Source organism: Budorcas taxicolor, chromosome 3 (genome assembly GCF_023091745.1).
Source record: "Budorcas taxicolor isolate Tak-1 chromosome 3, Takin1.1, whole genome shotgun sequence".
Classification (NCBI taxonomy): Eukaryota; Metazoa; Chordata; class Mammalia; order Artiodactyla; family Bovidae; genus Budorcas; species Budorcas taxicolor.
The window spans coordinates 101,441,526-101,456,426 of NC_068912.1; the positions used below are offsets into that span (position 1 = coordinate 101,441,526).

The window sequence follows — 14,901 nt, forward strand, 5'->3', positions numbered from 1 at the left end:
CACATCCCTGTTGCCACTGAAACTCAGCCTCAGGAGTGAGAACTGTTCCTCCTGCTAGACTCACAGCCCCATAACAGGCCTGGCCTTCAGGCAGGGGGAGTTGGGGCATTCTATAGTGTGCCAAACCATCAAGTATTCTCAGAACATGAACATGGCATAGAACAGTAAACGCCTTTATTAGATGAGCTAAGACAGGAGGGAAGAGGGTTCATTTGCCTTTCCGGGCCTTGATCTTCCTCAGATAGAACTCGAGCTCTTTTCCCTCTAGCACATAGCCGTCTGCTCGGCCACACTGGCCTGGTCTTGAAGCGATGCATGCTGCAAGAAAGTATGTGGTCCTCAGGAAAATGACACTGTGGCCCTACCCATACCTATGTATCCCCTTAAGCACCCACTTTGGTCCAGGTATCCTGGGGGCAGACACGAAGCCCAAAGTCTCCTCAGATATACTTTATCATCACTTGGAAAATCAGTAGCAGAACTGGACAAAGTTTTCATCACTGAGACAATCCCCTCAGCCTGGACACAGACGAGTTCTCAAGATACTCCTGAAACTCAAGAGGCCTAGACCAAGTTCAGGCCTATCGGCTTCTGCCCACTATCTTCCATTTCCGCTTCAAACTAACCAGATGATCAAATATTCTGATTTGTGCTTGTGCACTGTTATCAAACCCTTCTGGTGAACTCTCTAGCCTCCAGAGAGCATACCATATCTTGAGATGCCTCCTCCCCCAAACGCAGAAGTCATCTTACCAAGAAGCTTGCCCTGCTGGAACTGCTCCTCTAGAAGACTGCTGATTTTCGCGTTCTTTTTCCTCTCATCGTATTTCTTCTGAATTTTCTTTGATCGTTTCTTGTTTAAAATCTCTTCCTCCTCAGGAGTCTGAATAAAGGAAATACAGATGGCTTAGAGGGGGCTCCCCAAACCCTAGTTCAGGAATGCCACATCCCACAGCCCTGCCACCTTCCTCAGCACTAAAGGCTTTCATCTCTCTCCCTTCAGTAGCAGAACTGGACAGAGTTTTCATCATAAGAAGGCTGGAATCAGGCTGGCCTCCCCCTGCACCCCCTACAGGAAGTTGCTCCCCAAACACGCACCAGCTTGGCCCCCTTCTTGCGGCCCAGGGGCAGTGCATAGTGGGACTCGTACCACTGTCGGTACGGTGTGCTGTCGATAAGCACAATACAGTTCTTCACCAGGGTCTTGGTACGGACCAGTTCGTTGTTGGATGCATTATAGACAACATCGATTATTCTTGTCTTGCGTGTACAACCTGCTCACAGAAGAAATCCAGAATCAAGCCAAGTAAACCTGATGCCAACAGTCTTCCATCCCCACCCTAGCAAGGCCTAAGAAGGGAAACTCTAAGCCTCCATCGAGCCATAGAGCAACAGTTCATCTTCCACAAACCTATCTTTCCAGACGTGGCTGGCACCCACACTGTCTCCAGATTCAACCCCAATCCCTGAGGCTATTCGAGTTAAGTGGCAGGACAGGATTGGAGATAAGTCTCCACAACCTCAAAGGTGTTCAACAGGAGAACTTTAGTATCTTGGTCCAGGCCATGGACTTCCTGCTAAAAGCACTTACTGAAGCTTGAAAACAAGGATTAGGTGCTGAGTTCCCACCCACGCCTGCAGGACTTCACTCACACTCCGAGCCCCAGGAGAAGTTCCCCACGTCCAGCCTCAAGGCCCGGTACTTCTTGTTGCCTCCCCGCACACGGACTGTGTGTATGCGGCGGGGGCCAATCTAGAAAACACAAGGAGACAGGATCTAAGTTATCAAGGAGAGGCGAGAGAGAGAAGGGAACCCGGGCGCGGACGGAGGTAACAGTCAGTGTAACTATGACAAGCCCTAGCATTGGCCAAGTGGCACATAGGTGACCAAGACGGCCACAACCACGCCTAAGGATACTTTTTCATCATTCCAGTCACCTCCAAGAGAAAAAGCCCGATTCCAAACACTGCAACTTAAGGCTCGGTGCGCCGAGAAGCCCACTCGCTCCGGGCGCCCTTGCAGGTGCTACTAAGACATGGCAGCAATCTTCAGGCGATCTCTCAGTATCTACCCAACACGCGAAGGCGAGGAGACCGCCTAGTCCCCACAGCAACTCGCAGAGCCGCACAAAGATTCAACCGACGCCGCAGGAGCGACCTCCCGGGCCGTGAGGACCCGCACGCACCTTTGTGTTGGCAGCGGGGCGTCCCAGCTCATACTTCCGCTTCTTGTGGTAGGGCTTTCTCTTGCCCCCGGTCTTACGGCGCTTGTGCCAGTTGTCCCGAGAGATGCCTGCGTGTGGAAGCGGGGGGGCGGGAGCCTGAGGCAGGGAGCCCGGAGCCGAGGCCGCCAGCCCAACGCCCCACGCCGGCGGTCGCACGCTCAGCTCTCCAAGGTTAGCTCCCCCACAGCGCAGTCGGGAGGTCACAGCATTTCCAAGGTGTCATCATGCACGTGCGACGCAGCCCGGACCCTTCCCGTCCCGACCCCGGCAGCCATGATGGTGCCGCTCGCGGCCCCGAGTCCTGCGGCTCCAGGAATGGCCCCTGGAACGGTCCCGGCTGCCCAAGCCCGAGCACCACCCTCCTCGCGGGGGCTCCGTGTCCAGGGGCCCGGCAGCCCGCGCTGCCGGCTGGGCCCCGAAGCAGGATGGTGCCGGATTGAGCTCGCTCCCCGATCCCGGCCCCAAAGCAGAGCGCCACTCACCCATCGCTCGGCGCTGGCTGGAAAGAGAAAACGCAGCGCGTCACGGTCCGGTTTGTAATACGTAGCCCCGCCTCCTTACGTGTCTTCCGGGCGCCGCAGAGAGCGGCTTGGGGCGGGAGGGCGGTGTTGCTTACGTTTCTGAGGCGGCGACGAGGCCTCGGGTTTAGGAGGGTCCTGGGAACGCTGCGCGGCGATCTAGGGCCGCGCGGGGATCTCGCGGTGTCTGGCATGCGCGAGCGCCTTTGCTTCCAGGGCACAAACGCCGGCGAGGGTTGCCTGGCTTTACGTTTGAAAAGACCCGTTTTATGTGACGGCTGTGGATGTGGGTGCGTTGAAGACAGTAGAGGGGGACTTAGGTTTCGTTTGATTTAGGGGAAAGGAGGTGTGTCAAGGATTCCGAATTCCTCACATGACCGGTTGGATGGATATTGGTGCCACTTAGCGAAAAGGGGTACGCTGAGGTAGGAGCTGGTCTGGTCTTGTTCATTCTGGTCTCTTGGTGACTCCTGCACGAGGGAATGACAGGCAGCTGGATGTTCATGTCTGGTCATCCGTAAAGAAGGGATCTGGACCGAAGATGCTGCTTTGGCATATATATGGTAACCAAAGCTACCAGAATGAATGGAACCTAGGGGAGAAAGCATAAAGCAAACTTTTCTTGGAAACGGTGAGCTAATACTTTGGCCTCTGTGGCTAATACTTTGGCTAATACTCTAGGTTCTGCGTCACCACTACTCACTTTTGCTGCTGTAGTGTGAACCCAGCCATAGACAATAGGAAACGAATGGATGTGACTGTGTGTCAATAAAATTGAAGGGATACTAGCATTCACCTGTCATGAAACGTACTTTTGATTTTTTTTATCCCAGCATTTATAACAAAAACCGGGACTTCCCTGGTGGTCCAGTGGCTAAGACTCTGTGCTCCCCACGCAGGTCAGGGAACTAGATCCCACAACCCATAAGTAAGAGTTTGCACGCAGTAACTGAAGATCCCAAGTGCCACAACTAAGACCTGGTACAGCCAAATAAATAAATGTTAAAAAACAAAACAAAAACAGGAAAACTATTCTTAGTTCACGGGCCCCATCAGCATACAGTAGTGTGCCAACTGGTGGCACACAAGGAGGATCTAGTACCAAGGCTTGAGGAATGGCAACATTTAAGGCCAGGTAGAGAAAAGGAGCTGGAGGGAGCAATTAGAGCGGCCAGAGGAAAGCCAGCACAGGGTGAGGTCATTGTCTAATGCTACCGTGACATCTAGTTAGAAGGAGGACTCAGTTCAGTTCAGTAAGCTCAGTCCTATCTGACTCTTTGAGACCCCGTGGACTGCAGCATGCCAGGCTTCCCTGCCCATCGCCAATTCCCGGAGCTTGCTCAAACTCCTGTCCATCGAGTTGGTGATGCCATCCAACCATCTCATCCTCTGTCATCCCTTTCTCCTCTTCTGCCCTCAATCTTTCCCTGCATCAGGGTCTTTTCCAATGAGTCAGTTCTTCGCATCAGGTGGCCAAAGTATTGGAGTTTCAGCTTCAGCATCAGTCCTTCCAATGAATATTCAAACTAATTTCCTTTATGATTGACTGGTTTGATCTCCTTGCAGTCCAAGGGACTCTCAAGAGTCTTCTCCAGCACTACAGTTCAAAAGCATCAATTCTTCAGTGCTCAGCTTTCTTTATAGTCCAACTCTCACTAGTGATTATTGGGTTGAGCGCTATATTGGAGTGGGGAAAAATTTGAAACTGGATATTTCAAATTCAAACAGGAAATTTAAAAAGATACAGTATATGTAGATAATTCTTATCAGAAGTATAACTTTAAAGAGAAGGCTGAAGAGAAACTCAAGCAGAGGGAAGTTTTTCAATCGAGTAAACTGCCTGATAAGACTCTTTTGCACTTGGCTCCAGATCCTATCCCATCCCATGCTGAAAGGATTCTCCCAGCATTATTCCAGTCTCTCTTCTGTATTTTCAAGCTTCCATGGCTTCCCTGCACATTCAGAATAAAATCTAAATTCCTTATGGCCTAGGAGACCCAGGGGTATTGGACCCTTGCTTATCTCTTGCCTTATCAATTTGACCTAATCTCCTACCTGTTCCCCTCCCGCACCTGCAGGCACTCTCTCCCTGCTGTTCCTATTTCAGGCTTTCCTTCTCTTGACTGAAAAGGCTCTTCACCTAGGTCTTAGCTTGGCTTCCTTCCTCACTTCAAGTCTCTGCTCAGAATCTCACCACCACGCCTATCTCCCATAGACCTTTTCTGAGCCTGCCTTGTGAAGTAGCAACACTATACTAACATTGTTTTTACATGCTTATTATCTGTCTTCCCACTAAAATACAGTAAGCATGAGAGTAGGAACTGTGTTCACTACTGTATTTCCAACACCTAGAATGCCTGGCATTTAATAAGTACTCAATAAATATTTGAGTGGTACTCAAATATTTGAGCAACTTATTTTTCTGCTTACTACATTGTGTTCAGTGGGTTTTACCAGTAGGTTGAAATCTTAAGAGTGTAGTGCGCATATGTCATACATCTCTCTACTCCCAGTCCCTTGGCACAAGAAAAGGCGATTGTGCTGGACATAAAAAGGAGAAGTTGGAATCAAGGACACTTGTTGGGTGATGGGATTTTGTGATAGACTAGATTATAAGGATGACAAAAGAGCACACGAGGCTCCTCCCCTGGGAAAACACATTAATGGTGGAGTGACATCACTAGAAAACACAGGAGAGGCAGGTTTCTAGAAGGGCAATCTTAGGATAAGTTTGAATTGCCTGTGGGACATATAAGTGCTATTTGTATTGCAAGTAGTTGAAAAGATGAGTCTGAAGCTTGGAAGAGAATGGGACTGATATTTCCCACCCCCACTCACCATGGCCTCACTCTATCCACCTAACCCAGTGTCCACCCCATCAACTAGTCTATGTCACTCGAACATTAAAATCTAGTGCTGGGACTTGCCTGGTGGTCTAGTGGTTAAGAATCCTCCTTGCAGTCCTGGAGACTCAATCCCAGGTCTGGTAACTAAGATCCCACATATCTTGGAGTAACTAGGAGCAACTAAGCCCGGTGCAGCACAGCTATTGAAACCTGCACTCTTTGGAGCCTGCCCATCTGCTGCAATGAAAGATCCTGCATGACATGGCGAAGACTTGACACAGTCAACTAAATAAATATTTTTTTAAACCCGGTGCTATTTCATAATACAAACACTCCAAGTAGGAATAAAAGGAAATTTATTTAGTATGGAAAAGAGTAGTATACAAAGCCACAGCAAACATCATGCTTAATGTTAAAGGCTGAAAGATTCACTCCTGAAATCAGGATGGCCAGGAAGCTGGTCTTCACCACTGTTATTCAGTAGTATACTGGAAGTTCTACCCAAAGTCTTGAGGAAAGAAATAAAAGACATCCATGTGTGAATGGAAAAATTAAAACTGTCTATTCACAGAACACAGATCACATCATATTATATATAAAACTTACTATAACCCAGGTGGTACAGTGGTAAAGATCTGCCTGCCAATGAAGGAGATGTAAGAGACATAGGTTTGATTCCTGGACTGGAAAGATTCCCTGGAGTAGGAAATGGCCACCCACTCCAGTATCCATGCCTGGAAAATTCCACAAACAGAGGAGCCTGGCATACTACAGTTCATGGGGTCGCAAAGAGTCAGACATGACTGAATGGGCACACATACACATAACAACAAAAAATTATTAGAGCTAGTCAACTAATTCAGCAAAGTTATAAGAGGTAGAATCGGTTCACACACTCTATCTTATATGTATATACTAGCAATAAATCGGAGAAGGCAATGGCACCCCACTCCAGTACTCTTGCCTGGAAAATCCCATGGACGGAGGAGCCTGGTAGGCTGCAGTCCATGGGGTCGCAAAGAGTCGGACATGACTGAAGCGACTTAGCAGCAACAGCAGCAGCAGCAATAAATAATCAGAAAAAGAATTTATGAAAGCAATTTCATTTTAAATAATGTCAACATTAATATTTAGGAATATATATTTAATCAAGATACAAGACTTGCTTTTATGTATGTAAAACTGTAAATTTGAAATTACTGGAAAATAAATTACTTTTCAAAATACCAAGTTGGGGTCAACAAGAGGCTGATAAAGAAAATAATTAAAAACTTTTTTTAACTTAAAGAGAAATAGGGACTTCCCTGTTGGTCCAGTGGTTAAGACTCCACACTTCCACTGCAGGGGGCATGGTCAGGGAGATAAGATCCATGAGGTACAGCCAAAAATTAATTAATTAAAAATTTTAAAAAAGGAGAAATAGAGGAATATGGGAATTTTTTAAGATCCCACATTTTCCTGAAAATCTAGAAAATTTAGAAAGTCATGTGTGTGCAGGAATGATTACATACCCAGGAGACTTGAAAACCCCCTAATGTCAGTGAAAGATGACTGACCAAGCTCTGCACAAGCAGAAAGTAAAGTCTGTACACCACATGCAAGTGGAATTTATTTCAGGTTTTCAAGGTTGGTTTAACATCTGAAAAATCAATTAATGTAATATACCTTATTAATAATAAAGCAGAAAAAACGTATGATCACCTCAAAATACAGAAAAAGCATTTGACAAAATCCAGTATCCTTTCATGATAAAAACACCCAACAAATTAGAAACAGAGTGAACTTCTTCACCTCTTAAAGGCACCTACAAAAAGCCCCCAGCTAACATCATAATGAATGACCAGGGACAAGACAAGGATGTCCACTCTCACTACTTTTGTTCAGAATGACATTGGGTGTTTTATTCAGGCAGGGAAATTAGAAATTAAAGGAAAAGAAAAAGAAATAAAAGGAATGTTAATTAAAAAGGAAGAAGTCAACTATCTATATTCAGATGACATCCTAAACAGACTAAATCCCAACGAATTTACTAAAAAAAATATTCAGTTCAGTTCAGTTCAGTCGCCCAGTCGTGTCTGACTCTCTGCGACCCCATGAATCGCAGCACGCCAGGCCTCCCTGTCCATCACCATCTCCCGGAGTTCACTCAGACTCAACATCCATCAAGTCCGTGATGCCATCCAGCCATCTCATCCTCAGTCGTCCCCATCTCCTCCTGCCCCCAATCCCTCCCAGCATCAGAGTCTTTTCCAATGAGTCAACTCTTCGCATGAGGTGGCCAAAGTACTGGAGCTTCAGTAGCATCATTCCTTCCAAAGAAATCCCAGGGCTGATCTCCTTCAGAATGGACTTGTTGGATCTCCTTGCAGTCCAAGGGACTCTCAAGAGTCTTCTCCAACACCACAGTTCAAAAGCATCAATTCTTCGGCGCTCAGCCTTCTTCACAGTCCAGCTCTCACATCCATACATGACCACAAAAGAATTCAGCAAAGTTGCAAAGTACAATATCAACAGTCAGTGGGGGCAGGGAGGAGAGGAGATAAATTAGGAGTTTGGGATTAACATGTACACACTACTAAATATAAGATAAACAACAAAGATCTACTGTTTAGCACAAGGAACTATATTCAAAAGTCTTTTCCTGTAATGGAAAAGAATCTGAAAAATATATGTATATATATTGACTATGCCAAAGCCTTTGACTGTGTGGATCACAATAAACTGTGGAAAATTCTGAAAGAGATGGGAATACCAGACCAGCTGACCTGCCTCTTGAGAAACCTGTATGCAGGTCAGGAAGCAACAATTAGAACTGGACATGGAACAACAGGCTGGTTCCAAATAGGAAAAGGAGTACGTCAAGGCTGTATATTATCACCCTGCTTATTTAACTTATATGCAGAGTACATCATGAGAAACGCTGGACTGGAAGAAGCATAAGCTGGAATCAAGATTACCGGGAGAAATATCAATAACCTCAGATATGCAGATGACACCACCCTTATGGCAGAAAGTGAAGAGGAACTAAAAAGCCTCTTGATGAAAGTGAAAGAGGAGAGTGAAAAAGTTGGCTTAAAGCTCAACATTCAGAAAACGAAGATCATGGCATCTGGTCCCATCACTTCATGGGAAATAGATGGGGAAACAGTGGAAACAGTGTCAGACTTTATTTTGGGGGGCTCCAAAATCACTGCAGATGGTGACTGCAGCCATGAAATTAAAAGACGCTTACTCTTTGGAAGGAAAGTTATGCCCAACCTAGAAAGTTATGACCAACCAATCTTCAAAAGCAGAGACATTACTTTGCCAACAAAGGTCCATCTAGTCAAGGCTATGGTTTTTCCTGTGTTCATGTATGGATGTGAGAGTTGGACTGTGAAGGAAGCTGAGTGCCGAAGAATTGATGCTTTTGAAGAGTGGTGTTGGAGAAGACTCTTGAGAGTCCCTTGGACTGCAAGGAGATCCAACCAGTCCATTCTAAAGGAGATCAGTCCTGGGTGTTCTTTGGAAGAACTGATGCTAAAGCTGAAACTCCTACTTTGGCCACCTCATGAGAAGAGGTGACTCATTAGAAAAGACTCTGATGCTGGGAGGGATTGGGGGCAGGAGGAGAAGGGGACGACAGTGGATGAGATGGCTGGATGGCATCACTGACTCGATGGACATGAGTTTGAGTAAACTCTGGGAGTTGGTGATGGACAGAGAGGCTGGAATTCATGGGGTCGCCAAGAGTCGGACACGATGTCGGACACGACTAAGTGATTGAACTGAACACTTATATACAATATATATAAAATATGTATATATAAAATATATATATCTGAATCACTTTGCTGTACATTTAAGACTAATACAACGTTGTAAAGTACCTATACTTTAATTTTTTAAAAAGTTTTAAAAAAAAGATCACACAAAAGATCAGTTGTTTCTATATATCAGCAATGAACAATCTGCAAAGGAACTTAGAAACAATCTGTTTTGCAATAGCATCCAAAAGAATAAAATACCTAGGAAATATATTTAACCAAGGAAGTAAAAGACTTGTACACTGAAAACTATAAAATATTGTTGAAAGAAATTAAAGACCTAGGTAAATGGGAAGACATCTTGCATTCCTGGATTAATAATAAGATGGCAATACAACCCAGATTCAATGCAATTCCTGCCAAAATTCCATCAGCCTTTTTTGCAGAAATGGAAAAGCTGATCCTTAAATTCACATGGAATTGCAAGGGCCCTCAAAAAGCCAAAACAATATTGGAAAAGAACCAAGTTGGAGGACTCACACTTCCAATTTCAAAACTTATGGTTGTTCCTTTGTGGCCTAACGGTTAGGATTCCAAGCTTTCACTGCCATTGCCCAGGTTCAGTCCCTGGTCAGGAAACTAAGATCCTACAACCCACACCCCAAAAAAGGAAAAATATAAACTACAGTAACCAACAGTGAAGTGTTGGCATAAGAATAGACATATAGATTAATGGAAGAGCTTCCCAGGTGGCTCAGTGGTAAAGAATCTGCCTACCAATGCAGGAGATGTAGGAAACCCAGGTTCAATCCCTGGGTCAGGAAGATCCCATAGAGAAGAGAATAGCAACCCACTCCAGTGTTCTTACCTAGAAAATCCATGGACAGAGGAGCCTGGTGGACTATAGTTCATGGAGCCACAAAGAGTCAGTCCAAACAGAGCATGCATGCACAAAGACTAATGGAATGGCATTTAAAGTCTCATACATAAGTGCATTCTCTTTTTTAAGTTAGTTAATATATTTTTGGCTCTACTGGGGCTTCATTGCTGCTGCGGCTTTCTCTAGATGCAGTGAGTCAGGGGCTATTCTCTGTTTCCACTGTGCAGGCTTCTTACTGTGGTGGCTTCTCGCTGTGGAGCACAAGCTCTAGGAAGTATAGGCTTCAGTAATCATTTCATGAAGATTCAGTACTTGTGACTTAGTTGCCCCGCAGCATATGGAATCTTCCCAGACCAGGAATCAAAGCCATGTTCCCTGCATTGGCAAGAGGATTCTTAACCACTGGACCATGAGGGAAGTCCTCATTTTCTTTTAAAAACATTTATGTTTATTTTTTCTTCCAGTTTTATTGAGCTATAATTGAGGTATACCACTATATAGGTTTAAGTTGTACCACATAATGATTTGATTTATATATATTATGAAGTGATTATCACAGTAAGTTTAGTGAACATCCATAATCTCATATAAACATAAATTAGAAAAAAATGTTTTCTTATGATGAGAACTCTTAGAATTTACTCTTAACTTTCATGTGCAACATACAGCAGTGTCAATTATATTCATCATGTTGTACATTACATCTCTAACACACATATATCTCATAACTGGAAGTTTTTACCTTTTGACTGCCTTCATTCAATCCCTTAGTCCCTGTGCCATCAATTGATTTTCAAGAAGGTTGTCAAGACAATTCAATAAGGGAAAGAACAGTCTTAAAATAAGTGATGTTAGAAAAACTAGGTATCCACATGCAAAGAATGAATTTTGAAACCCTACCCCACAGTGGCTACAAAAATTAACTCAAAATGGATCAGTGGCCTAAATATAAGACCACAAAACTCTTACTAGAACACATTAGAGTAAATCTTCACAGCTTTGGATCTGGCCTAGGACTCTCAGATATAACAGCAAAAGTACAAGAAAAACAACAAAAAGTTAAGACTTCATCCAACTTGAAAACTGTTATCCTTCAAAGGATACCATCAAGAACATGAAAAGACAACCCATGGTGTCAGGAAAACTATCTGTAACTTATAAATTTGATAAAGGTCCAGTGTCTAGAAGATGTTTTATAAATAGCTCTTACAAGTCAATGATAAAGACAAGCCAACTTAAAAATGGGCAAAGGGCTTGAATATAGACGAGAGAATCGAAAATTGAAGTTTTGCTTACAAAAAACTTGTACACGAGTACTGAGCACAAATGGTCTATTCATTATGCCCAAAAGTGGAAGCAACCCAGAAGTTCATCAACTGGAGGATAAACAAAAACTGCTATAGCCATTCGATTTGAATGTTATTTGACCATAAAGGGAGTGAAGTGATACATGCTACAACGTGATCAAACATATGCTAAACGAAGAAGCCAGACACAAAAGACCACATTTGATATTATGATACTGTTTATACCAAACGTCCAGAATAGACAAATCCATAGTGAAAGAAAAATAGATTAGTGGTTGCCTAGGGCTCTAGGGAGAGGTGAGTGGTGGTGTATATGTGGCTGCTCATGGGTAATGGATGTTTTTTTAAATTGAGGTTGATGTACAACAGGATTTCCTTTGGGGGAGTCATAAAAATGTTCTGGAATTAGGGGTGATGGTTGCCCAGTTACTGATAAATGAGTACACTAAAAAAGCCCGCTAAATTGTACACTTGAAAAGAGTGAATTTTATACTATGTGAATTACATTTCAATAAAGCAGCTATTATTTTTTAAGCCCTAAAAATGAATAAAAATTAAAAAGCCCTGGCATATTTAAGAAATAAAGAGCAGTGTTCGCAGCCGCCGCCGCGCCGCCGTCGCTCTCCAACGCTAGGGCCGCCTCTAGCTCGCCGAACTCCAGCCGAAGGAGAAGCAGAGTAAGGGTCTCTGGACCACCGCTTGTTCAAAGCCGACTGTCCGCAGTCGGGTGGTAAAGTACTGAGGAAGCGACTGGCTACAAAAGCCGCTCGCAAGAGTGCGCCCTCTACTGGAGCAGTTAAGAACCTCATCTTTACATGCCTGGTACGGTGGCACTCTTGGTTTCTCTGTAATCCAGCGAATATTGGCAATTTGATCTCTAGTTCCTCTTCCTTTTCTAAAACCAGCTTGGACATCTGGAAGTTCTTGGTTCGCATAATGCTGAAACCCAGCATTCAAGATTTTAAGCATGACCTTACTAGCATGGGAGGTGAGTGCCATTGTCTGATGGTTAGCACATTCTTTGGTATACCCTTCTTGGGGATTGGGATAAAGATTGAATTTCAGAAGAACATCTCTGTTTCATCAACTACGCTAAAGCCTTTGACTGTGTGGATCATGACAAACTGTGCAAAGCTCTTAGAGAGATGGGAATATCAGACCATCTTACCTGTCTCCTGAGAAACCTGTATGTGGGTCCAGAACAGTTAGAACCCTGTATGGAACAACTGATTGGTTTAAGATCGAGAAAGGAGAACACGTACTCATCTATATGCTGAACACATAGTGAGAAATGCTGGGCTGGATAAATTACAAGCTGGAATCAAGATAGGTGGGAGAAACATCAATAACTTCAGATATGCGGATGATACCACTCTAATGGCTGAAAGTGAAGAGGAACTAAGGAGCCTCTTGATGATGGTGAACAGGGGAGTGAAAGAGCCAGCTTAAGACTAAATATGAAAAAAGCTAAGATCATGGCATCCGGCTCCAATTACTGCATGGCAAATAGAAGGAGAAAAGGTAGAAGTAGTGACGAATTTCCTCTTCTTGGGCTCCAAAATCACTGCAGATGGTGACTGCAGCCATGAGATCAGAAGACGATAGCTTCTTGGCAGGAAAGCGATAACAAACCTAGACAGTGTGTTGAAAAGCAGAGACGTTACTCTGCCGACAAAGGTCCATATAGTCAAGGCCCCGGTGGCTCAGATGGTAAGGCATCTGCCCGCAATGCAGGAGACCCGGGTTCGATCCCTGGGTTGGGAAGATCTCCTGGAGAAGGAAACAGCAACCTACTCCAGTACTCTTGCCTGGAGAATCCCACGGACGGAGGAGCCTGGTAGGCTACACCCCATGGGGTCGCAAAGAGTCGGACACGACTGAGCGACTTCACTTTCACTGTCTCCCCAGTGATCATGTACAGTTCTAAGAACTGGACGATAAAGAAGTCAGAATGCCAAAGAATTGATACCTTTGAACTGTGGTGCTGGAGAAGACTCCTAAAAGTCCCTTGAACAGCAAGATCAAATAAGTCAACTTTACGGGAGATCAGCCCTGAATATTTACTGGAAGGACTGATGCTACAGCTGAAGCTGCAGTATTTTGGTCATCTGATGCAAATAGATGGCTTATTGGAAAAGTCCCTGGTGCTGGGAAAGATTGAGGGCAGAAGAGGGCGTCAGTATAGGATGGCTGGATGGCATCACTGATGTAATGAGCATGAACTTGGGCAAACTCTGGGAGATGAGGGACAAGGAGGCCTGGCACGCTGCAGTCCATGAGGTCATAGAATCGGACACGACTGAGCGACTGTATTGAACTGAAAAGGTGTTTGTAGCATTTTTATCACACAGTAGATTCCATCCATTCACTATGCTTTTTTGAGTTGTCCTACATGGAAAGACATGTTTTTAATGTTGTCTCTCTCCTGTGCTGTTCCTGTAAGTTTGCTATTAAAATACATTAAACTATAAAAAAGGGGAAAAAAGAAAGACCAATGTGGTTGGAGAATCATGAGAAGTTAGAGAAAAGTTCATTTATTCATTTGATATATACACACTGTATGCTTAAGATATTGTAGATACAATATTAAAACAAAAATCTTTGTTCTTCTGTGCTTAAATAGCTAGCACTTATTAAATGTGGGACATTGTACTTACTGCTGGGTGTATGAACTCAACTTTCTTCTTTTTAACAGTGTTGCATCTTAGTTTCCCAACCAGGGATCAAACCCAGGCCCTTGGCAGTGAGAGTGCTGAGTCCTAATGACTGTATAGGCAGAGAATTCCCAAACACTATACCAGCATTATTCTTATTCTACAGAGAGCACGAGGTTAAATAACCCACTTAAGTTTCTACAGTCACAGATCTTGGATCATACCCTACACTATGGCTTCAGAAGCTGGGCTCTTAGTCTCCAAGTCATTCTGTTCAAGTTATGTTCCCACTGGACCAACAGAAAGGAGCTGACCAGGTGCCAGGTGGGGTCTAATGCCATAGGAGGGCATTCAGAATTTATTAAAAGCTTCCTCTGACTGGTTGGGGAGAACGGGTCTCTGTGAGTCAAGATTTCAATATAGGGGGCTAGTTAGGGAAGGTGGTCAGGTCCGGGATGGTGGCATTCATTGGATCTTTGCAATTCTGAAGTGGGTATAGGGGGCCTCATTTTACAGATGTGGCAAGCTGGAAGCTTTTAAGGCCTTGAGTTAGTGCCATTTCTGTCAAACTTTTTTTTTCAATCACACGTAACTTTTGAGCACTTAAAATGTGACTAGTATGTCTGAGAAACTAAATTCTCATTTCATTCATTTTAATCATGGTTAGTCGTGGTGGTTCATTATTGAACACCACAGGTAAAAATATGGACTACTCCATGAGCTTG

At 44.3% G+C, this 14,901-nt stretch overlaps 1 protein-coding gene and 4 non-coding genes across 5 annotated transcripts; all 5 read right to left on the reverse strand.

Annotated features, from left to right (window-relative positions):
* Positions 1 to 152: 152 nt before the first annotated feature.
* Positions 153 to 2,757, reverse strand: RPS8 (ribosomal protein S8). Its single transcript, XM_052637896.1, has 6 exons — positions 2,708 to 2,757; positions 2,187 to 2,293; positions 1,654 to 1,753; positions 1,099 to 1,274; positions 754 to 883; positions 153 to 318 (listed from the first exon to the last, which is right to left on the reverse strand). Exons 1-6 carry the CDS (start codon positions 2,709 to 2,711, stop codon positions 209 to 211), a joined length of 627 nt encoding a protein of 208 aa, XP_052493856.1. The 5' UTR covers positions 2,712 to 2,757; the 3' UTR covers positions 153 to 208.
* LOC128045870 (small nucleolar RNA SNORD38) lies at positions 436 to 506 on the reverse strand. Its single transcript, XR_008199200.1, has one exon. It is a non-coding gene; the product is annotated as a small nucleolar RNA SNORD38 (small nucleolar RNA).
* On the reverse strand, positions 966 to 1,035 carry LOC128045871 (small nucleolar RNA SNORD38). The gene has a single exon (XR_008199201.1). It is a non-coding gene; the product is annotated as a small nucleolar RNA SNORD38 (small nucleolar RNA).
* On the reverse strand, positions 1,832 to 1,936 carry LOC128045872 (small nucleolar RNA SNORD46). Its single transcript, XR_008199202.1, has one exon. It is a non-coding gene; the product is annotated as a small nucleolar RNA SNORD46 (small nucleolar RNA).
* LOC128045869 (small nucleolar RNA SNORD55/SNORD39) lies at positions 2,377 to 2,456 on the reverse strand. Its single transcript, XR_008199199.1, has one exon. It is a non-coding gene; the product is annotated as a small nucleolar RNA SNORD55/SNORD39 (small nucleolar RNA).
* Positions 2,758 to 14,901: the final 12,144 nt, after the last annotated feature.